The sequence below is a fragment of the Adiantum capillus-veneris genome, chromosome 28 (genome assembly GCF_014529385.1).
Source record: "Adiantum capillus-veneris isolate H3 chromosome 28, ASM1452938v2, whole genome shotgun sequence".
Lineage (NCBI taxonomy): Eukaryota > Viridiplantae > Streptophyta > Polypodiopsida > Polypodiales > Pteridaceae > Adiantum > Adiantum capillus-veneris.
Genome location: NC_140958.1, coordinates 66,619,428 through 66,636,823, shown reverse-complemented (window position 1 = coordinate 66,636,823; position 17,396 = coordinate 66,619,428). Strand labels below are relative to the sequence as shown.

General features: G+C 43.7%; 1 protein-coding gene across 2 annotated transcripts in view; it reads left to right on the top strand.

The window, feature by feature from the left end:
• Positions 1-3,106: 3,106 nt before the first annotated feature.
• LOC147420587 (uncharacterized) overlaps positions 3,107-17,396 on the top strand; it is a 71,519-nt gene continuing 57,229 nt past the window's right edge. The window contains exons 1-2 of one of the 2 annotated variants that reach the window (XR_015186936.1): positions 3,107-3,355; positions 3,795-4,235. Coding sequence is in view for 1 of the 2 variants with exons in the window: in XM_086504153.1 (XP_086360279.1) it covers positions 3,259-3,355; positions 3,795-4,235 (538 nt within the window). In the remaining variant the exon portion in view is untranslated. The remainder of the gene's footprint in view (positions 3,356-3,794; positions 4,236-17,396) is intronic. The other variant, XM_086504153.1, reaches the window with a different exon arrangement.

Below are 17,396 nucleotides of genomic sequence, written 5' to 3'. Positions count from 1 at the left end.
ACAATAATATTGACTTTCACACATTACGATAATCGATAATATTGATCAAATCTTGCAATTGATTCTCATTGGAACATGAGGATTGATTGCAAACCTTGACGATTGTCATATCTATATGAAGTGTCAACATGAAGTTCTCACACTCCACGGTAGATCTTTGAAAGCTTATCTATGTGCAGTTGATGCACGTGTACGATCACACAGTATGATAGACATAGCAATCTAAATAAAGATAATGTAATATCAATGTATTCGGACATGAGATTCCTAAATTTTGTTTCCAGTGAGAGCATAGTGTGATGGCTGTACACAGGACAAAAAACATTCTATCTATGTTCACTTTGAGTGAAAAAGTATCTGCACGTCAAAATCGAACCTACCTAAATAAAACTGACCTCTATTTCTATTATATTTTGCAGACTGATAACCTCATGTGAGAGTACACTCTGCATACAACAAAAATCTCTAAATTATATCACTAATTCACCTCCACATGTCAGTAAACTGAGCACGTAGCAAGTGACTCCTAAAAAATAAACACCTTGTAGAAGTAAGAGTTTGAGCTCTACACAACATACAAATCTTACATAATTATATCACTAATTTACCTCCACATGTCAGTAAACTAAGCACGTAGCAAGTGACTCCTAAAAAATAAACACCTTGTATGAGTGAGAGTTTGAGCTCTACACAACATAAAAGCTTACATAATTTGAAGCTAAAAAAAAGAATCAATCATATTTTTAAAAAAAATAATTGATTTTAGTCAAAAGATTTTAAAACTATTTTAAATTTTGTAATTTTCTAATGAATTTTTTTTTCATTTTTTAACTCTATATTGACATGGAATATCTTTTGTGATGAATACTAGTCTCAACAGGCGTTGCAGCTATATATACTTTTTTTTTTCAATCAATATATTCTTCGGATCGCAAAATACTTTGTGCAAAGTAGTTTTCGATCGAAGTTTCCCTTTCAATAAAAAAACTAGGAAAAAAATCCGTTGCCTATTTTTCGTGATGTGGCATCGTATAATACGTCCGTTTAATATGAGGTCATGTAAAATACACCCGTATATGACGTATTATACGTTTTCCGTATAATGTATAATACAAGTTAGGTAATGTAAGTTAAATTGTCCCATGGCTCTTATTATAAGAGCGATGGGACAAATTAATTTACATTACATGATTGATTATGTTGACGAAAAAAATGAACCGTAACAAATGGTAAAATCAGGGTGTATTCTGTTCTCGATGATTTTAGTACCTAGAGAGAGCAACCTAGTTACTTAACACGAAAGCCATATGTGTTGATTGTGGAGGTAAGAGGTCTAATGTGGCAAAGACACATGATGAAAATAGGGCATGCCATAAGTTACAGAGGAAAAGCGAGGGAAGAGCATCCTAGTATAGGCCCCTATGAGAGTATAGTAAGATCCATTAGTCTCTGTCATCTCCACTGTGTGAAAACAAGGGTGATATAAGTTAACTTTATTTACTTAATAATCCCCTCTATATTCATCTTCTTTTGCATTGGGCCTAAAATGCACAATTAGAAAAGCATGCTATTTATGAGGTGCACCTCAGACAACGAACTAATATACAAGTCTAACATGCCAAAACATGGTGAGAATTCATGTGTGAAATGGTTTAAAAGGCTAGCTCACACTGCTTAGAACAAATGAGTGTGTTGCCGAGTTGAGAGCATCTTGTTTGTTGTGCAAGCCCAATGCCACAAAAAGATTGTCGTAAGCTCTTGAGGCTTCCTTCACGAAGATGCCTTGAACTAGGCATGAGAGGCAAATTTTATGAAGCAAACTATCCACATTCCTTTTGCAAGAACCTCTATCAAATCATGAGGTCAATGGTTCCCTTAAGATGCAATAAGAAAATGAAGGGGTGTTGACTAGCCATCCAACTTATTGCAAGGGTGTCGACTAATGTGGTGCACAATTTTAGGGGCTGTGTATTGGTTGGCTGAACATTGGAATCCACCCCCTACGTAGCCAACCAATGCTAACTTCTTGTGGCATACAGCGAGCCAATGTCCTTTCCAATTTTCTAGGTCTCTTTTGTTGCTTCACCATCTTTGTGGCTTCCATGGAGTAGTGGGCCATTCCCCTCCCTTGCCAATCCTTTGGCCATCATCCTGATGTGCTTAGGCAAGGTGAGTAAGGTTGCTTTCAGACAAGAGGCAATGGAAGAACAAGGTAGGGGTGTGCGAAATTTGTGGCCTCTTCCCACTGGCAAAGAAGATCCCATTTTATGACCCACCAAGAGTTGGGCAAGCCTCTCCCCTAAAAATGGGATGTTCCACCATATATTGGTAGCATGAAATGTGAAGAAATATATTTACAAGCAAGAGGAGTAGACTAGAGCAAATGGGAGTGAATTTTTCACCTCTTCTTTGTAGATGTCTAACATCTTCCTTTGCCCTTTCTACACTAGATCACGAAGCAAGAACAAGTAGTCTCTGTTGATAGTTCTGTGTGAACTAAGCTTAAGGTGCGTCTCAACTGACCAACACTTGATTTAGATAGGCAACCTAAATAGACCAAAGGTATGTCTTAGGTATGTGTCACATTGGGCGGGTGCCCCTTTTGCTTCTGCCAAATGGCTAGCTCTTAATCGTGAAGATGTAAAATTAACCTACTTTGCCGTCAAATTGGTGTTGGCCAATCTGTAGATTATTGCAACCTATGGTTGGTTGTTAGTGCTCAATTCACCGTGTTCGTGGTAGGGCCTGTTAGGTTGGCCATCTAATAGGTATTGTTGACCTAAATTAGTTAAGATGCGCTCACCCCATCACCATAGCCACCTTATCTTGCCCCAATGTGACACTTGCCTTCTTACACATCAAAATTCACATGCCCCTCCCCCATTTGGACTAGTGTTTTTGAGCTCGTCTTGATTTGGGATAGGCAATCTTGACTGCGGAGACCATTGTCCAACCTGCAAGAACCATTGATGACGCCTCATGTGCAAGGCTCGATCCTCTTGATGTGGGACACACAATCTTGACCACTGTCCATCCCGCCTGCTGCCCAAACCCGTTTGTAAACACCCTTATGGCCTATTTATCTGTAGTCTAGTGGCCAGTCCCACTGCGATATACCTTCCTCATTTTTGCCCAGCCGCGTGTCTCGCGCTCGGGGGCACACATTCTCTCTCGGCTTTCTACACTCTCCCCATCATCGCGGGGGACGTCTGTGATGATCCTCAACGGTCACGTCGAGCTCACTTAAGGATTTTGTACATGGCAACCATTGCAACCTCACTGCTGCATTCAACCACCACAAGCTCCAGAAGCTGGGATGCGCGTCTACTATTCTCCAACTCCCACAATTTTGCAGGTCTCTCTCTCTCTCTCTCTCTCTCTCACACACACACACACACACACACACACACACACACACACACACAACTCGCATTTCCATGCACTCTCTCTTGCTCTCCACAGACCGTTGTTGCATATGCTAAAGAGTAACGACCTTGCACACATGCTTTACACGGGACTATTGAAGATGCTCTGGATGAAGAGACAAACAAGCTTCTTGCGTTCAATAAAGTAATCTTCTTCTTCCCATATGATCTTATGGGATACTGCAGACTTGTCATGAAAATTGTTAAAGGAAAGCTTGTGTGACACATGCTCCCATGTGTGTACGCATGATGAATCACACAGGGGCATATGCACAAGTGCTTTCCACGTAGGAGGTTTTGTGCTACCATGTTTGAGAGCTGTCAAGAGAATCATTGATGCAATATCTCTGCTTTATTGCATTGTTTCAGTTGATTTTAAAGATATTCCTATTATCAAGAATAGAAAGGCATCTCTACAATTGGCAAGAGCATCATCGGTGAAGGGCAACACAAGGCAGGCAGATGAAGAGGCTGAGGAGTCAGGCCAGAAAAGGTCTTCAATGAGTGTGCAAGTCACTTACAATGACAGGAAACCTTTTGAAAGGGAAGAGGCAGTTCCTTCAGATGCATTAAGACATGATGACTTGAGTGTGTCAGAGACAAGTAAGGTTAGCCTTGCTGGAGAGAGCCAAGAACAGTCAGACGACAGTGAGAGTGATGATGAATTAATATCAGGGGATGCAGCTATGAAAGGAAGCATAGCTGCTGGTTTACTTCTTGTGGGAATCATTGGTGGTTTTGGAGCTGCCAGTTATATCTACAAAGACCAAATCAATGACTTTTTATTAAAATTTTCAGATTTTATAGAAGGTAAAATATCCATTCATATCGTTCTCTTCTATTCATTTAGGTTCAATTGACCAAGTATCAGGTTGATTAACAGTGTGGATCTATGCAACATTACATGGTTATCTGTTTCCGTGTGTTTTTAAGCCTGGGTAGTGTTTTTAAAAGCCGTCACAAGTTGCATTCAATTGTGCAGAATTGTCCACTTTTGTTCTGGCAAGCCCGTTGACTAGGATTTTGCTTCCATCCAGCTCGTCACACGTAATACGTTCTCATGAAACTGGTCATGAAATATTACCCTCTCGTAGAAGGTAGTCAAAGAGTGCTAAAATCCTTGTTTCTAACATCTTTTCTTCTTTGTCATCCTTCTTTCTTAGGATTTTTCTAGTATATTATCCATCAGAGATATCTAAATGTGACGTAAATGCAAGGTACTTCTGGATCGAAGCCATCCCTTTGCAAGTTTTGGCGTGTTGTCTTTGAAAAAGGTGACATGGAAGTCATCTAGAGTGCAATCTTGCAAGGCTTTCTAGTATATGTGCTTGTCTGTTACCCACTTGGGTCCTAGGACATGCGAACTTCAGACTTGAAGAGAATGACTGGTAGACAATGAGAGAGAGGCGGAGTTTGTCAGAGTTTCACCCCCTGACCTGTGGTGGCTCTGGCATCTCCACAGAGCAGATTAGGGAGTGATGGCTGTTTTGTGGCTGTGCCGTATGAGGTAGGTGTACCTTTCCCACCTGTCAAGCCGTAAACCCTCTTGTCCGGTAGGCTTGGCTAGAGACAGGACCCATATTCGTATGGAATCAGAGTCTCAGTATTTACAGTGGTTTGATTCACTTGCAGTCTCACGATGATGTGGCATAACTGGGCTTGCAGCACTTTGATGTTGCATCATGTGTGTGTTGGAGCAGCATAGCAAGCATTTTTTGGCGCTGTTGCAAACTCTCTCAACATCTTCTCTTTCGCCGTCTCTCTCCTAGCATTCTCTCATTCTCTCTAATTTGCATCCCCCTCTCTGTGTGCAATCCTCTCTTGTATCTTCTGTTTTGCAAACTTGAGGCTGATCATTGAGAGCAGACCATTTCCCTCTCATCTACAGTGATCTTCTTGGCCATGCGGCTGATTGCTGCTGTTTTTCACCTGTTGGGGCTGATTTGGTGTCAGTGTAGGCTAATTTGGAGTACCCTCTTCATTCCTCCCTGTCCTAGCCTATGCACATGTGCAAGTTCTCTTCAAAAACAATGGAGACCGGCGAAGGATCAAACAAGGATCCAATCCATGACGATGTTGTACTTGATGATGCTTTCACAAAATGGTGATGTGGCATCACTATACCCGACCCTTGAGGGGTAGAGCCGATTGGAGCCGAAACCCATTGCCCAATCAAAGCGCAGCCACTCTAAATTGCGACAAAAAATGTGGCGATTTACATTGGACTGTACTGTACATATGGCTGCTGATGCGGCAGTTTGGACTGATGATGTGGCTGACGTGCGGACGCTGCTAATGTGGCATATTTTTACATTGGGATGCTTTTCATGTGCCGGTATTTGATAGTAGATGATTTTTAGTGCTTTTAGTACTCATTTAACAATAACTTATAAAGCTTGTGCTCTTGGGGCTCAGTGTTGTTAAATATGAAGATAGGGGCCCGGGGCACCATTATCACATAGAATATGTGAGTGGCTTCAGTCTAGCAGTTGAAACCAGACAACTTGATCAGTCAAATAAAAAAAGTACTAAAAGTGGTGTCTGTTGGAGGGACCAATACTTCTTTGTGGGGAACTCCACCCCACATGTCTCGTCTCTAGTGTTTCTTTCTGTTAAAGTTTGCTATATTCAGTTAGTTTTTGGTGTTACCGTCACATTGTTTTTACCCCCTTGTTAGGTGAGTTGTGATATCAGAGCACCAAATTGACAGGCATAGTAGAAATTTCTTTTGACATGCAATTTTCCAAGCCCCCTCTCATATGCTTTGTGTAAAGTGACCAACCTACATGATTTGCCACGTATAACATAAATTTCAAGGTATAAACATGGAAAATGATAGGCAATTTCGAGATTCTACCATGTCAAATGACAGGAGGTTTTTCTGAAGCACCTGTTTTCACAGGCAAAATAGCCCTTGACAGAAACAACAGGTTTCAATTTAGTCCCCGACTTCCTAGTCATCACGTAAGAGGAGGAATATGAGTATGTGAAAGAGGAAGTGGAAGAGGAAGTTGAAGAAGTCGAAGACGAGGAGCCAGAACAGGAAGTGGCTGTCAATTTTAACGGCTAGGCAAAGTAGCCAGAGGCACAGCAAATCCAGTCGATCATGACAAAGCTGGAGAAGCCGAAGTAAATCTTCTCATGGAGCACTCTGGTACTCACTCTCATGATGCACTCTATGGAAAACACATAAAGATTTAGTTGATGAACACAGTTATTAGGCGGTGGAAGGGGGTGATCAATCCTCAATTAAAAGCAAAAGCGAAGGTTATAGCGACAAAATCTTTCACGAACAAGAAGGGATTCAACACATCGTTACCTAGTAGCATCAGATTTAACAAGTGCAGTAGCAGATGATGCACATGCAGTAGATGCAAGACTACCCTTTCCAGGTTTCTTGGGGAGGAATGCTACTTTCTTAGATATGGAGCCAAGAGTTAGATGGCGACCTATAGATGAATTGAGCCCTTTTGGAGCATGTATAAGGTGGGATCGTTGGCTTGTATGGAGGAGGGGTGCCTCTTACTGTTGGGACTGTGTTACAGGTTTGGACACTCCAAACCAGAAATCAATAGCAACACACGAACATAAACTTCAAAATCACTGAACTTTAACACACACACAAAGAGAGAGAGAGAGAGAGAGAGAGAGAGAGAGAGAGAGAGAGAGAGAGAGAGAGAGAGAGAGAGAGAGAGAGAGAGAGAGAGAGAGAGAGAGAGAGAGAGAAATGAAATGAAATGTTATATTAATGTCTTCAAAAGGCCATAATGACCTATGAGACCCGAAAGTTACAAAGTGGTGGATCTCATACAAAGTCAGAGTAACAAAATAACCTAACAACAGTACAAAACAAAGATATATACTATGGGGTCCTAAGTTGGTCGATGTGAGCCAGGCAAAAAACTAAGCAGAGTAATGGGCTGCTTGTTGGGATAGCTGAATCACAAGAGATCTAGCATCGATCGTTGGCGAATCTCATCAATTTCCTCCATGGTTAGTAGTCTGACCGGGCGTCGTGTATGCCTGGCCAGCGTACTCCGAATTTTCTGTCGTAGCCTTCGTCGATGCTGTGTAGTTCTTTGCAGTCGCGTGCGCCTGGATTTCCCCAGTTCAAATGCTCGGTCAATCAGTGTGCCTTTGGTGTGAGACGGGGGGGAGCTCTGCTGTGGGAGTGGCTCTTGCGGCTGTCCCGTGTCTGCTCTGAAGAAGTCTGTGATCCGTCTTTGAGACTGGCTAGCCTCGCCATTCATCAGGCTATCTCTGTGTCTGCGTAGCTCGAGCAAGAACAAACCCAGGCATCTCTGATCTTCGTATCCCATGACTCTTGAGAGTGGTCCAAAACCCTCTCTGAACAAGCAATGGAAGGGGCCTCGTATCTTGTAGTAGATGGGGCAGCGGCATGTATAGTGTAGCTTTGTCTCAGGTTCCATATTACACAAGGGGCATGTCCTGTCCTCTGCTGGTACTCTGCTGTATCTCCCAGTCTCAATCCGTAACTGGTGAGAAGATGTGCGTAACTGGCCAATAGCACATCGTATCCCATGAGACAAGTGGGTATCCATGTATCTGGGTCTCGCCACAAAACCATCTTCCGTAAGTTGGAGGAGGTGGTCTCTGTAGAAAGCCATCTGAGAGAGAGAGAGAGAGAGAGAGAGAGAGAGAGGGGGCTCGACATAGTTCCGTGCCCAGAGAGAGATTGGCCTTAAAGTCCGGTGCCCCTTTCGGTATTTCTTTTTTTATATTAAGTTTGGCAATGTACAATGTCCGAGGGTCCTCTCTGTCTGCTCAATGCTCCCAAGCTAATCTGAGGGAGAGAGGCCCCGGCAATTCTTATGTAGGCTCTGGGCCTAAAAGCAATACATGAAAAGCTACAAGTTCCAAAGCATCTGATCTCTCAAACTAGCGTTGAAGGCTGCTAGCGTAAGAAGCGCCCCAAAACACGGGCGTCCGTATAGCATGCGAGATCAGTGTGATTTGCGAAAAATCGTACTGGCCTCCACGTCAATAGCTCGATGTCATGGGGACAGGCACCACGTGCCAACAGAAAAGAACAGGCTGAACAACTTTAAGCACTTCAAATAACAACTGAATTTAAAGAGATGCACGACATGAGACAGGGAGTGACGGAGTTCCACCCCAAGAGAGCACTGGCCCCAAACCTTGGCGCCCCTTTCGGTGTTTCTTTATAATACTTGAACTTAGTACAATGCCTGCACTCACGCTCTGCACCTTCACCCAGAAGAGTGCCAGAGACTGAGCCCTCTGCACATATGTAAAGGCCCTTGGCCTATGAAAAGCAGTTACATAAAAGCTTCAAACTCAAAAGCATCAGGCCCAAAAGCGTTGAGCCCAAAAAGCTACCAACGTGAATTACAGAAATCCGTACATCTTCCACGTGACCACCTGCGAGTGCAAAACGTGGAAATCCGTACTATTGCCACGTCATCATGATAGCATAAATTATGGGATGTTCGTACAGCTGCCACGTCATCAGCTGGTTACACGTTCAGTTTTGTGTGTGTGGGTGTGGGTTGCTTCACTTTAATTCCTTTGGGTCCCCTGGGCCCCATCGGATGGGGTCCCATAATTTGGTGGGAACTCTTCTTTAAAAAATAGGCCACTCGACGAGACTTTGCAAGTTGGTAAAACTTCTTGTGTTGCTTCGTCTTCTTCTACTACTTCTGCTTCTCCTTTTTCTAGGGTTTAGGCCCATCGACCGGGATCTACAAGTTGGCTCCGTTCTTCAGTGGCTTGACACGTCAGCAGTTTGTGGCATCTTCCCTTCTTGAAAGAAAGTAATCGTTTGCAATTACAACATATCTGCAAAAAAATTCAAGTTAGCCCAAAATTTGCGAGGGTCATTCCAAGGGACATTAGGAGGGACAATCAGTTTCTCATTCCAGATTGGAACTCTTGATATCCTGGGTCGTTGGCTCCCCAGAAAAATCTCATCCAATAAGGAGTCTCACTCCAGATTGGAGTTCTTGATATCCCGGGTCGTTGGCTTATGCCACGTGCGCACTTCACTTGCGCTACGTGGACATGTTCTGCCACAATCTAGCATGATTCAGTAGCTTAGGACTGAGCCTGGCACCTTTGTGCGCCTCTAGCAAGACGTGCATGCCCAGGCCGGTCACAGTTGCATTACCCTCGTCATTTCATCATGCAGGCATTTTACCGCTTGAACCACCTCTTATAGGTCATTTATTAATAAGTGACTTTTCATTTACCCATGCTGGAATATAGGTAGGGCAAATGGCTAAAGGAACTATAAAAGAAACCTGTTGGGCACTCTGTAGATGCAGAAGAAGTAGGGACACAAGGAGACAGGCACCCAGCAGTAAGACAACACCTCAGGAGCCCTAGCGTTTTCTCAGGACAAGATCAACGTTCTCAGCCAGCATCGCTAGCATTCAAATCAGACCAGCGTTTTCTGATCCAGCCTCAGATCAGTTCAGCGTTTTCAGATTTCAGATTAGATTCAGATCAAATCAGATGAGATCAGCGTTTTTAGATTCAGATCCGGTCAGCGTTTTCAGATTTCAGCCTTGACCTCGTCGTCATCAAGTACCACAACATTAGTACCCATTAGCATCAGCATCTCAGCATCCAGTCATTGTATGAGCATTTGTGCAAGAATAAAGAAATACTTGCTATGGCAACAGAGTAGGGGGCCCCTTGAGGGTTGACACCGGACATCCCGTGCCGTCTCTTTTCTCTCTCTCTCTCTCTCTCTCTCTCTCTCTTTTCTCTCTCTTTCTTTCAATTCAGTTCAGTCTTTCAAGTGAAGTAAACTGTCCCTTGTGTTTGTGCGGAGTACTAGATCCGAGCTCAATCCATAAACACTTCCGCTGCACTCGACATTGGTATCAGTGCTCTGCGTGTGCTTCGGCTTCGCGAACTCAAGGGAAGAATCCAAGAACCATCAAGAACCCAAGCAAAACCAAAGAACCCAAGAAGAACCAAGAACCTTAAGAACCTCAAGAACTCAAGAACCATCAAGAACCCAAGAAACCTCTCCCAGTTTTTTTTCCTGAAAGAATCTTTGAGTTTCGACCATGGACTTACCACATCCCATCTTCATTGCTATGTCTTTGAAGGAAGATCGACATTGGATACACGAGAACCTGGATTTTGAGTACCAGGATCTACTTGCCTCTTATGCGGTTATGGAAGGAGTTGGCGACAAGATTTCTAGCCTCTTCTGCATTCGCATTCGCATTCGCATTCGCATTCGCATTCGCATTCGCATTCGCATGTAGCATACATCCACTTCCGTTGACAAGAAACCCTTGGAAATACCTTCGAGCACCTTTTCCTTTCAGCTTCACCCGCAATGTTTTCACGACAAGGCTATTCGAGTGGTCGTACTTGCTCTCAAGGCAGAGTCAGCACGAAGGCTGGTATTCTGCGACAGTAGTAAGGTTACCGGGAAACTCGTATGGTAGGTGTTGACATCGCACCAGATCTACATCCGTAGTACCCACTCGTCTGGAGGAATCTTCATTGGTTATGCATCCACATGCATCAGAAGCATTCAACGTAAGAAGCACAAATAGAAGTTCGGCAGTTGTGCCTCACCTTTAATAGGGGGGGATGTCACGTGCGCACTTCACTTGCGCTACATGGACATGTTCTGCCACAATGTAGCATGATTTAGTAGCTTAGGACTGAGCCTGGTACCTTGGTGAGCCTCTAGCAGGACGTGCATGCCTAGGCCGGTGACAGTTGCATTATCCTCTCTTGCACAGAACAATCATTTCATCATGCAAGCATTTTACCGCTCGAACCACCTCTTATGGGTTATTTATTAATAAGTGACTTTTCATTTACCCTTGTTGGAATGTAGGTAGGGAAAAAAAGGAACTGTAGAAGAAACCCATTGGGCACTCAGTAAAGGCAGAAGAAGCAGGGACACAAGGAGGTAGGCACCCATCAGTCAGGCAGCACCTCAGGAGCCCTAGCGTTTTCTCAGGATAAGATCAACGTTTTCAGCCAGCATCACCAGCATTTCAGATTAGACCAACCTTTTTTGAATCAGCCTCAGATCAGTTCGGTGTTTTCAGATTTTAGATCAGATTCAGATCAGATCAGATCAAATTAGCGTTTTCAGATTCAGATCAGATCAGCGTTTTTAGATTTCAGCCCTTGACATCATTGTCGTCGACATCGTCGTCATCAAGTACCACAACATTAGGACTTATTAGCATCAACATCTCAACATCCAGTCATTGTATGAGCATTTGTGCAAGAATAAAGAAGTACTTGCTCTGGCAACAGAGCAAGGGGGCCCTTGAGCGTTGGGACCCGACATCCCGTGTCGTCTCTTTTCTCTCTTGTCTCTCTCTTTCTTTTAGTTTGGTTCAGTCTTTTAAATGAAGTAAAGTGTCCCTTGTGTTTGTGCGGAGTATTAGATCCGAGCTAAATCCATAAACACCTCCATTGCACTTGACATCTTTCCAGAAAAATCTCATCCAATAAGGAATATTCAGTGGTTGGCACATCACAATGCAACACAAGTGCTCACATATGCATGCAACAAGACACGACGAACAATGCAATTAAGCACTCCCTCGAGACAGACGGTCTGCGGTATGAAACTAATCAGCGACTACCTTGTCACTCCCTCTGTAAATAACCTAAAAAGGTCCAGGCCATGAGCTCAGAGGACTCGTACAACCAAACGCTCCCCAGACCGCAGCCTGCATCACTCGGAGGTTCAAGCATACAACCAAACGTTCCCTAGACATCTCGTCTGTGTCGTTCGAAGGTTTTCCAACATACAACGAAACGCTCCCTAGACATCCAGTCTGCGTCGTTCCAAGGTTCAAACAATACCAAAACAACATTTCTCATTACTCTACCCAGGAGTAAAATCAACAATCAATGAAACCAGTATTAAAACCAGAGTCAAACAGTTCAAATTGGCACCAGGTTAAAAATAGATACCATCCATTTCAAACAAATTCCAAACAGAATCACCAAACAAGTTCTCAAACAAAATTTTGAAAAGCATTCTTGACATTTTTTTACCTCAAAAGTAGACAGGGCTTCCATTCTGAAACCTGCACCAACAATTAGGGTTAGATTTCTTCCATAAGGTTATAGCCGACCGGAGCATAGTTTATAAGCTCTTGAATAGTCAAAACAAGCCTCGACAAATAGTCTCCCTGTGGCGGTGATGGTAGCCCAAAGATATACCAATCACATTGACCTCCAAGATTATCGGTTCAAGATGAGATACCTATTGAAAGATGTCCAAAGACTGTAAGTTGTATTGTGCTAGGGTTTTCGTGGCAAGCATTTCAGGATATTTCGTGGCAAGCATTTCAGGATAATCCACTTTGCCAAGAGCTGCACTCTGAAGGAAGATGTCAGAAGGCATGTAACTTTGGGCAAAAATTCTCTTGAAAGCTTGTCAAGTCCTTGGAGTGCGTGGCTTGGTAGCTATAGACATCCACCACTGTATGGCACTCTTTCAAAGAAAAACAGCAGCTTAAAAAAAATAAAAATCTTTGATCCTTCTCTTGCAAGTTATCTTTATGGCTTATGCCCTGTAAGACAGAGCGATGAAGATGAGAGCGCGCGCGTGCGCGATGGAGTAAGGGTGGGAGTGGCTAATTAGTCCGGAGTCTGGCTTCTTGAATAAAATTTCATGTAAAGCTTGGAAGCGCCGACTTGCTATGTCTACTCTTTGGTAGGACTGGTATGCTTTCAAAAAAGCACACGCCTGAAGCTCTGATACCACTTGCGCGGGGATGGGAGTGGCTAATTAGTCCGGAGTCGGGCTTCTTGAATAAAATTTCATGTAAAGCTTGGAAGCGCCATCTTGCTATGTCTACTCTTTGGTAGGACTAGTATGCTTTCAAAAAAGCACATGCCTGAAGCTCTGATACCACTGTCACGGGGACGAGCACCGCGTGCCAACAGAAAAGAACAGATTGAACAACTTTAAGCACTTTAAATAACAACTGAACTGAAAGAGATGCACGACACGAGACGGGGAGTGGCGGAGTTCCACCCCAAGAGAGTATTGGCCCCAAACCTTGGTGCCCCTTTTGGTATTTCTTTATATTGCTTGAACTTAGTACAATGCCGGTACTCGTGCTATGCACCTTCACCCGGAAGAGTGCCAGAGACTGAGCCCTTTGCACATATTTAAAGGCCCTTGGCCTATGAAAATCATCTACATAAAAAGCTTCAAACTCAAAAGCATCAGGCCCATAAGCGTTGAGCCCAAAAAGTTGCCAGCGTGAATTACAGAAATCTGTACACCTGCCACATTAGCACTTGCCAACGCAAAACATGGAAGTCCGTGTATTGTTGCCACGTCATCATGCTGCCACGTCAGTAACTGGTTACGTGTTCAGTGTTGTATGTGTGGCTTTTCTCTGCTTCACTTTAATGTCTTTAGGTCCCTTAAGCGCCATCGGACGAGGTCATAAGTCGGTGGGAACTCTTCTTTAAAAAATAGGTCACTTGACGAGACTCTGCAAGTTGGTAAAACTTCTTGTGTTGCTTTGTCTTCTTGTGCTACTTCTTCTTCTTCTTCTCCTACTTCTAGGGTTTAGGCCCCTCGACTGGGATCTCCAAGTTGGCTCCGTTCTTCAGTGGCTTGACACGTCAGCAGTTTATGACACCACGCAATTTCATTAATTTTTATTCCCAGGGCCCCATTGGACGGGACCCCATAAGTGGAACAACTTATAACTTTGATTTTGTCACTATCATTGAGGTTAGTTCGGGTGGACATGCCACGTCATTATTTTGTGACAAACCCCCCTCGTGAAAGGATTGTAATCGCCCTCGATTACGCCTGTAAAATCAAACATAAGCCAGAAACCAGTTCAATAGACATTGCCGCACTAGACGACACAAATCTAGTACTTGCACAAAGACGACAGTCACGGAACATATAAATCATATTCACATCCCTACTTCCATCGAGATATTGGATCATAATCAATCAGCAATGTATTAAGCAATCACATCTAGATCTATCCGAGGTCTCCACAAGGTCTCGATTGACTACTTCTTGTTACTATCATGTCCATCTCATCTCTCTCGAAACACAAGACCGAAATGGTGCTGTCATTTTGTCTTTCAAACATGCACTCAAACATTACTCACAAGAGAGCCCACATTTATCAGATGCGATATGATGGTACCCACTCTTTAGGTCTATCCTTGTAAACAATGATGCTCCCTCAAGCCGATCAAGAATGTCATCTATCCTCGGTATGGGGAACCTGTTCTTGATAGTATTCTTATTCAAGGCGCGATAGTCAATGCACATGCGCCATGAACCATCCTTCTTCTGCACTAAGAGTACAAGCGAACAAAAAGGGGATGAACTGGGCTGAATCAGCCCCTTCTCTAAAAGCTCGTTGACCTGACCCATAATCTCTTTCTGTTGGGCTGCACTAACCCTGTATGGTGGTCTATTAGGTGGACTAGAAGCTGGCACAAGATCTATGGTATGATCCTCAGGTCTCTCAGGAGGTAACTCCCCCGGGAAAGAGTCCGAAAGACAATCACTGAAACCACTCAAAAAAGTTGACCCGTCTTTATAAGGTAGACAAATTAGCTACAACTTCAGGTACTTCTTTTGCAAAGATCAAGTACGCAGAAAGATGATTCTTTATTACAGATGAAATAGTAGAAGTAGAAACAACTGGAACCGACTCGCCTTTAAGCTTTACATCAAGGACACGACTCTTTCCTCTATGTACAAGGGTAATCTTTTTATTGTAAGTATCCACCATAGCATGCAACCTGTAACACCATGGCATACCAAGTAACACATCGCAGCTCTCAATTGGCATAGTATGAAATTCTGCATCCACATAGCTCTGAATGTGCAAACGAAGCTTCCCCAAGATGGGAGTAACAGGCTCTGAATGACATGGGCATGCCAAACCTGCGTCCCCTGTCATACCCATCTCCTTTGCAGTGTGCACGAATGCCCAACTTTGATGCCAATTCTGGTGATATGAAATATGCACGGGCTTTGGATCAAAGAAAACCAGCACTGTCTGGTCTCTAACTTTGCCCCAAGCTCTGCACAGCTCCGTGACATCTGAGTTTGGCTGGTCTCCAACCAAATCTGGAACAAGTCCTGCACTTGGCTTTGGCTTCTTCCCTTTATGGTCTGACTTGTCATCCTTATCCTGTGATTTCTTCTATGGGCATTCATTTGCAAAATGTCCTTCCTTTTCACAAATGTAGCATTTTTGGGCCTCCCTAAGAGCTTTCCTTTCTTCAAAAGTTTTGCCAGAAAAATGCCTTTTTTGCCCTTGTCCGCGTCCCGAAGAAGATTTAGACTGCTTCTTGGACGTATCACCTTCTTCAGTGGAGGGCTTCTTTGTGGAAGGCTCAAAAGGCTTTGCTGCAACATTGCCCTTGGCTGAAAATTGTTTGCCCTGGGACCCTTTCTTGTGGCTATTAAATCCATCGGAATCTCCCTTCGACAGATTGCTAGCCACTCTTGCATTTTCAATCAATTGAAACATATTCATGACAGTAGTCTTTGTTCAGTAGTCCCTGATTTTATGGGCAATCTGCAACAGTACTTCTCAATCTGTTCTGACAATGGCACAAACCTGTAAGAGGTGACTGGCAACAGTGTGGCCCAAAACTGTTTATTGTACTCTTCCAGATTCGCACACTGTCTAGCATTCAGCTCATGCCATTCTATCATCAGATCCACTTCAAAAGTGTTTGTCAGCCATGCAGGCGCAAAAAGCTGTTTGAATTGGACCCACGCTGTTGGGGCTTGACCGTGGTTCAACCATGCGGTCCACCATTGAAGCGCATTTCCTTTCAAAAAGTGGCAGCCTTGCGTATCTTTGAAGATTCCGTGAAGTTTCCTCAAGCATAAGTTGCGTCGAACTGCTGTATGAAGGTCAAAGACTTCAATTGATCCTGAGTTCCTCTGAAAGTTTCAAACTTCACTCCCTGCCCACCTTCCTTGTAATCCTTAGGCTGACTCAAAGGAGTCACATTATCATAAACAGGTGCCTGTAACAGTGGTGCTCCATGATTGTTCATTCCAGCATTCGCATCAACTGTTTTACCTGTAGTATTTGCATTTTGTACGTATGGCTGCAAAAAACCAGCCACACCAAATTGTGTTCCAGGCACTCGAAACTGGCCATAGGCACCTTGAAAACCTGGTTGGACACCCATGTTCGCGTACATAGGGTTACCCATGCCTGTTTGCATTGTCCCGAACACATTCCTTGGCATATAACCTGTGGAAGGTCCTGCCATAGCTTGAAACACTGAACCACCTCCAAAATAACTAGGATAATTATTAGGTAATGGAAGGGTCTGACGCATAACTTGTTCATTACTCCCTTGACCATTCGCAAACGGTTCCTGTCCAGCTTAAGCAAGTTTCTTTGGATCATTGGACACCGCTAGTTGCTTAACTACATGGGCTTTCCCTCGAGCATCATGAGTCCTCTGTGGATTGGAAATCTCCTTTTCTTGCAATGGCTCAGTCATGCCGTGTGTAGGAGATTGAAAACCCTGTGTCGGAGCCTGTAAGAACTCCTGCACCCTTGGGTTGTTAGCCAACTGTTGAAACATGTCCATGCAGCAATGCAGTTGAGTTCTAAACAACCTGTCCTCTTCTTGAAGAGTTGAAGGAGTTTTCTCTGTGCCATGTGAGCAAGATCCCTCTTCAGGTACTTGGTCTCTCGTCTCTGCCATAATGAAAAGCTCTGTGTTGCTTTCACCCACAACAATCCACGCTGCACTTTTTGAAGAAAAATTGACTATCCCATCGATGGAACCATATAACCGGCCTGTACAGCGTAGAGGCCGGTACTATTTCAATTACCTGTTAACTTTACAAAGAGCACTGAGAAGGAAAGATAACACAGTTGCGTCCAGCGACTAGAATGTCACTGCGCACACGAGACCGACACCTTGTAGGCCCCAAAGACTGGCGCCCCTTTCGGTATT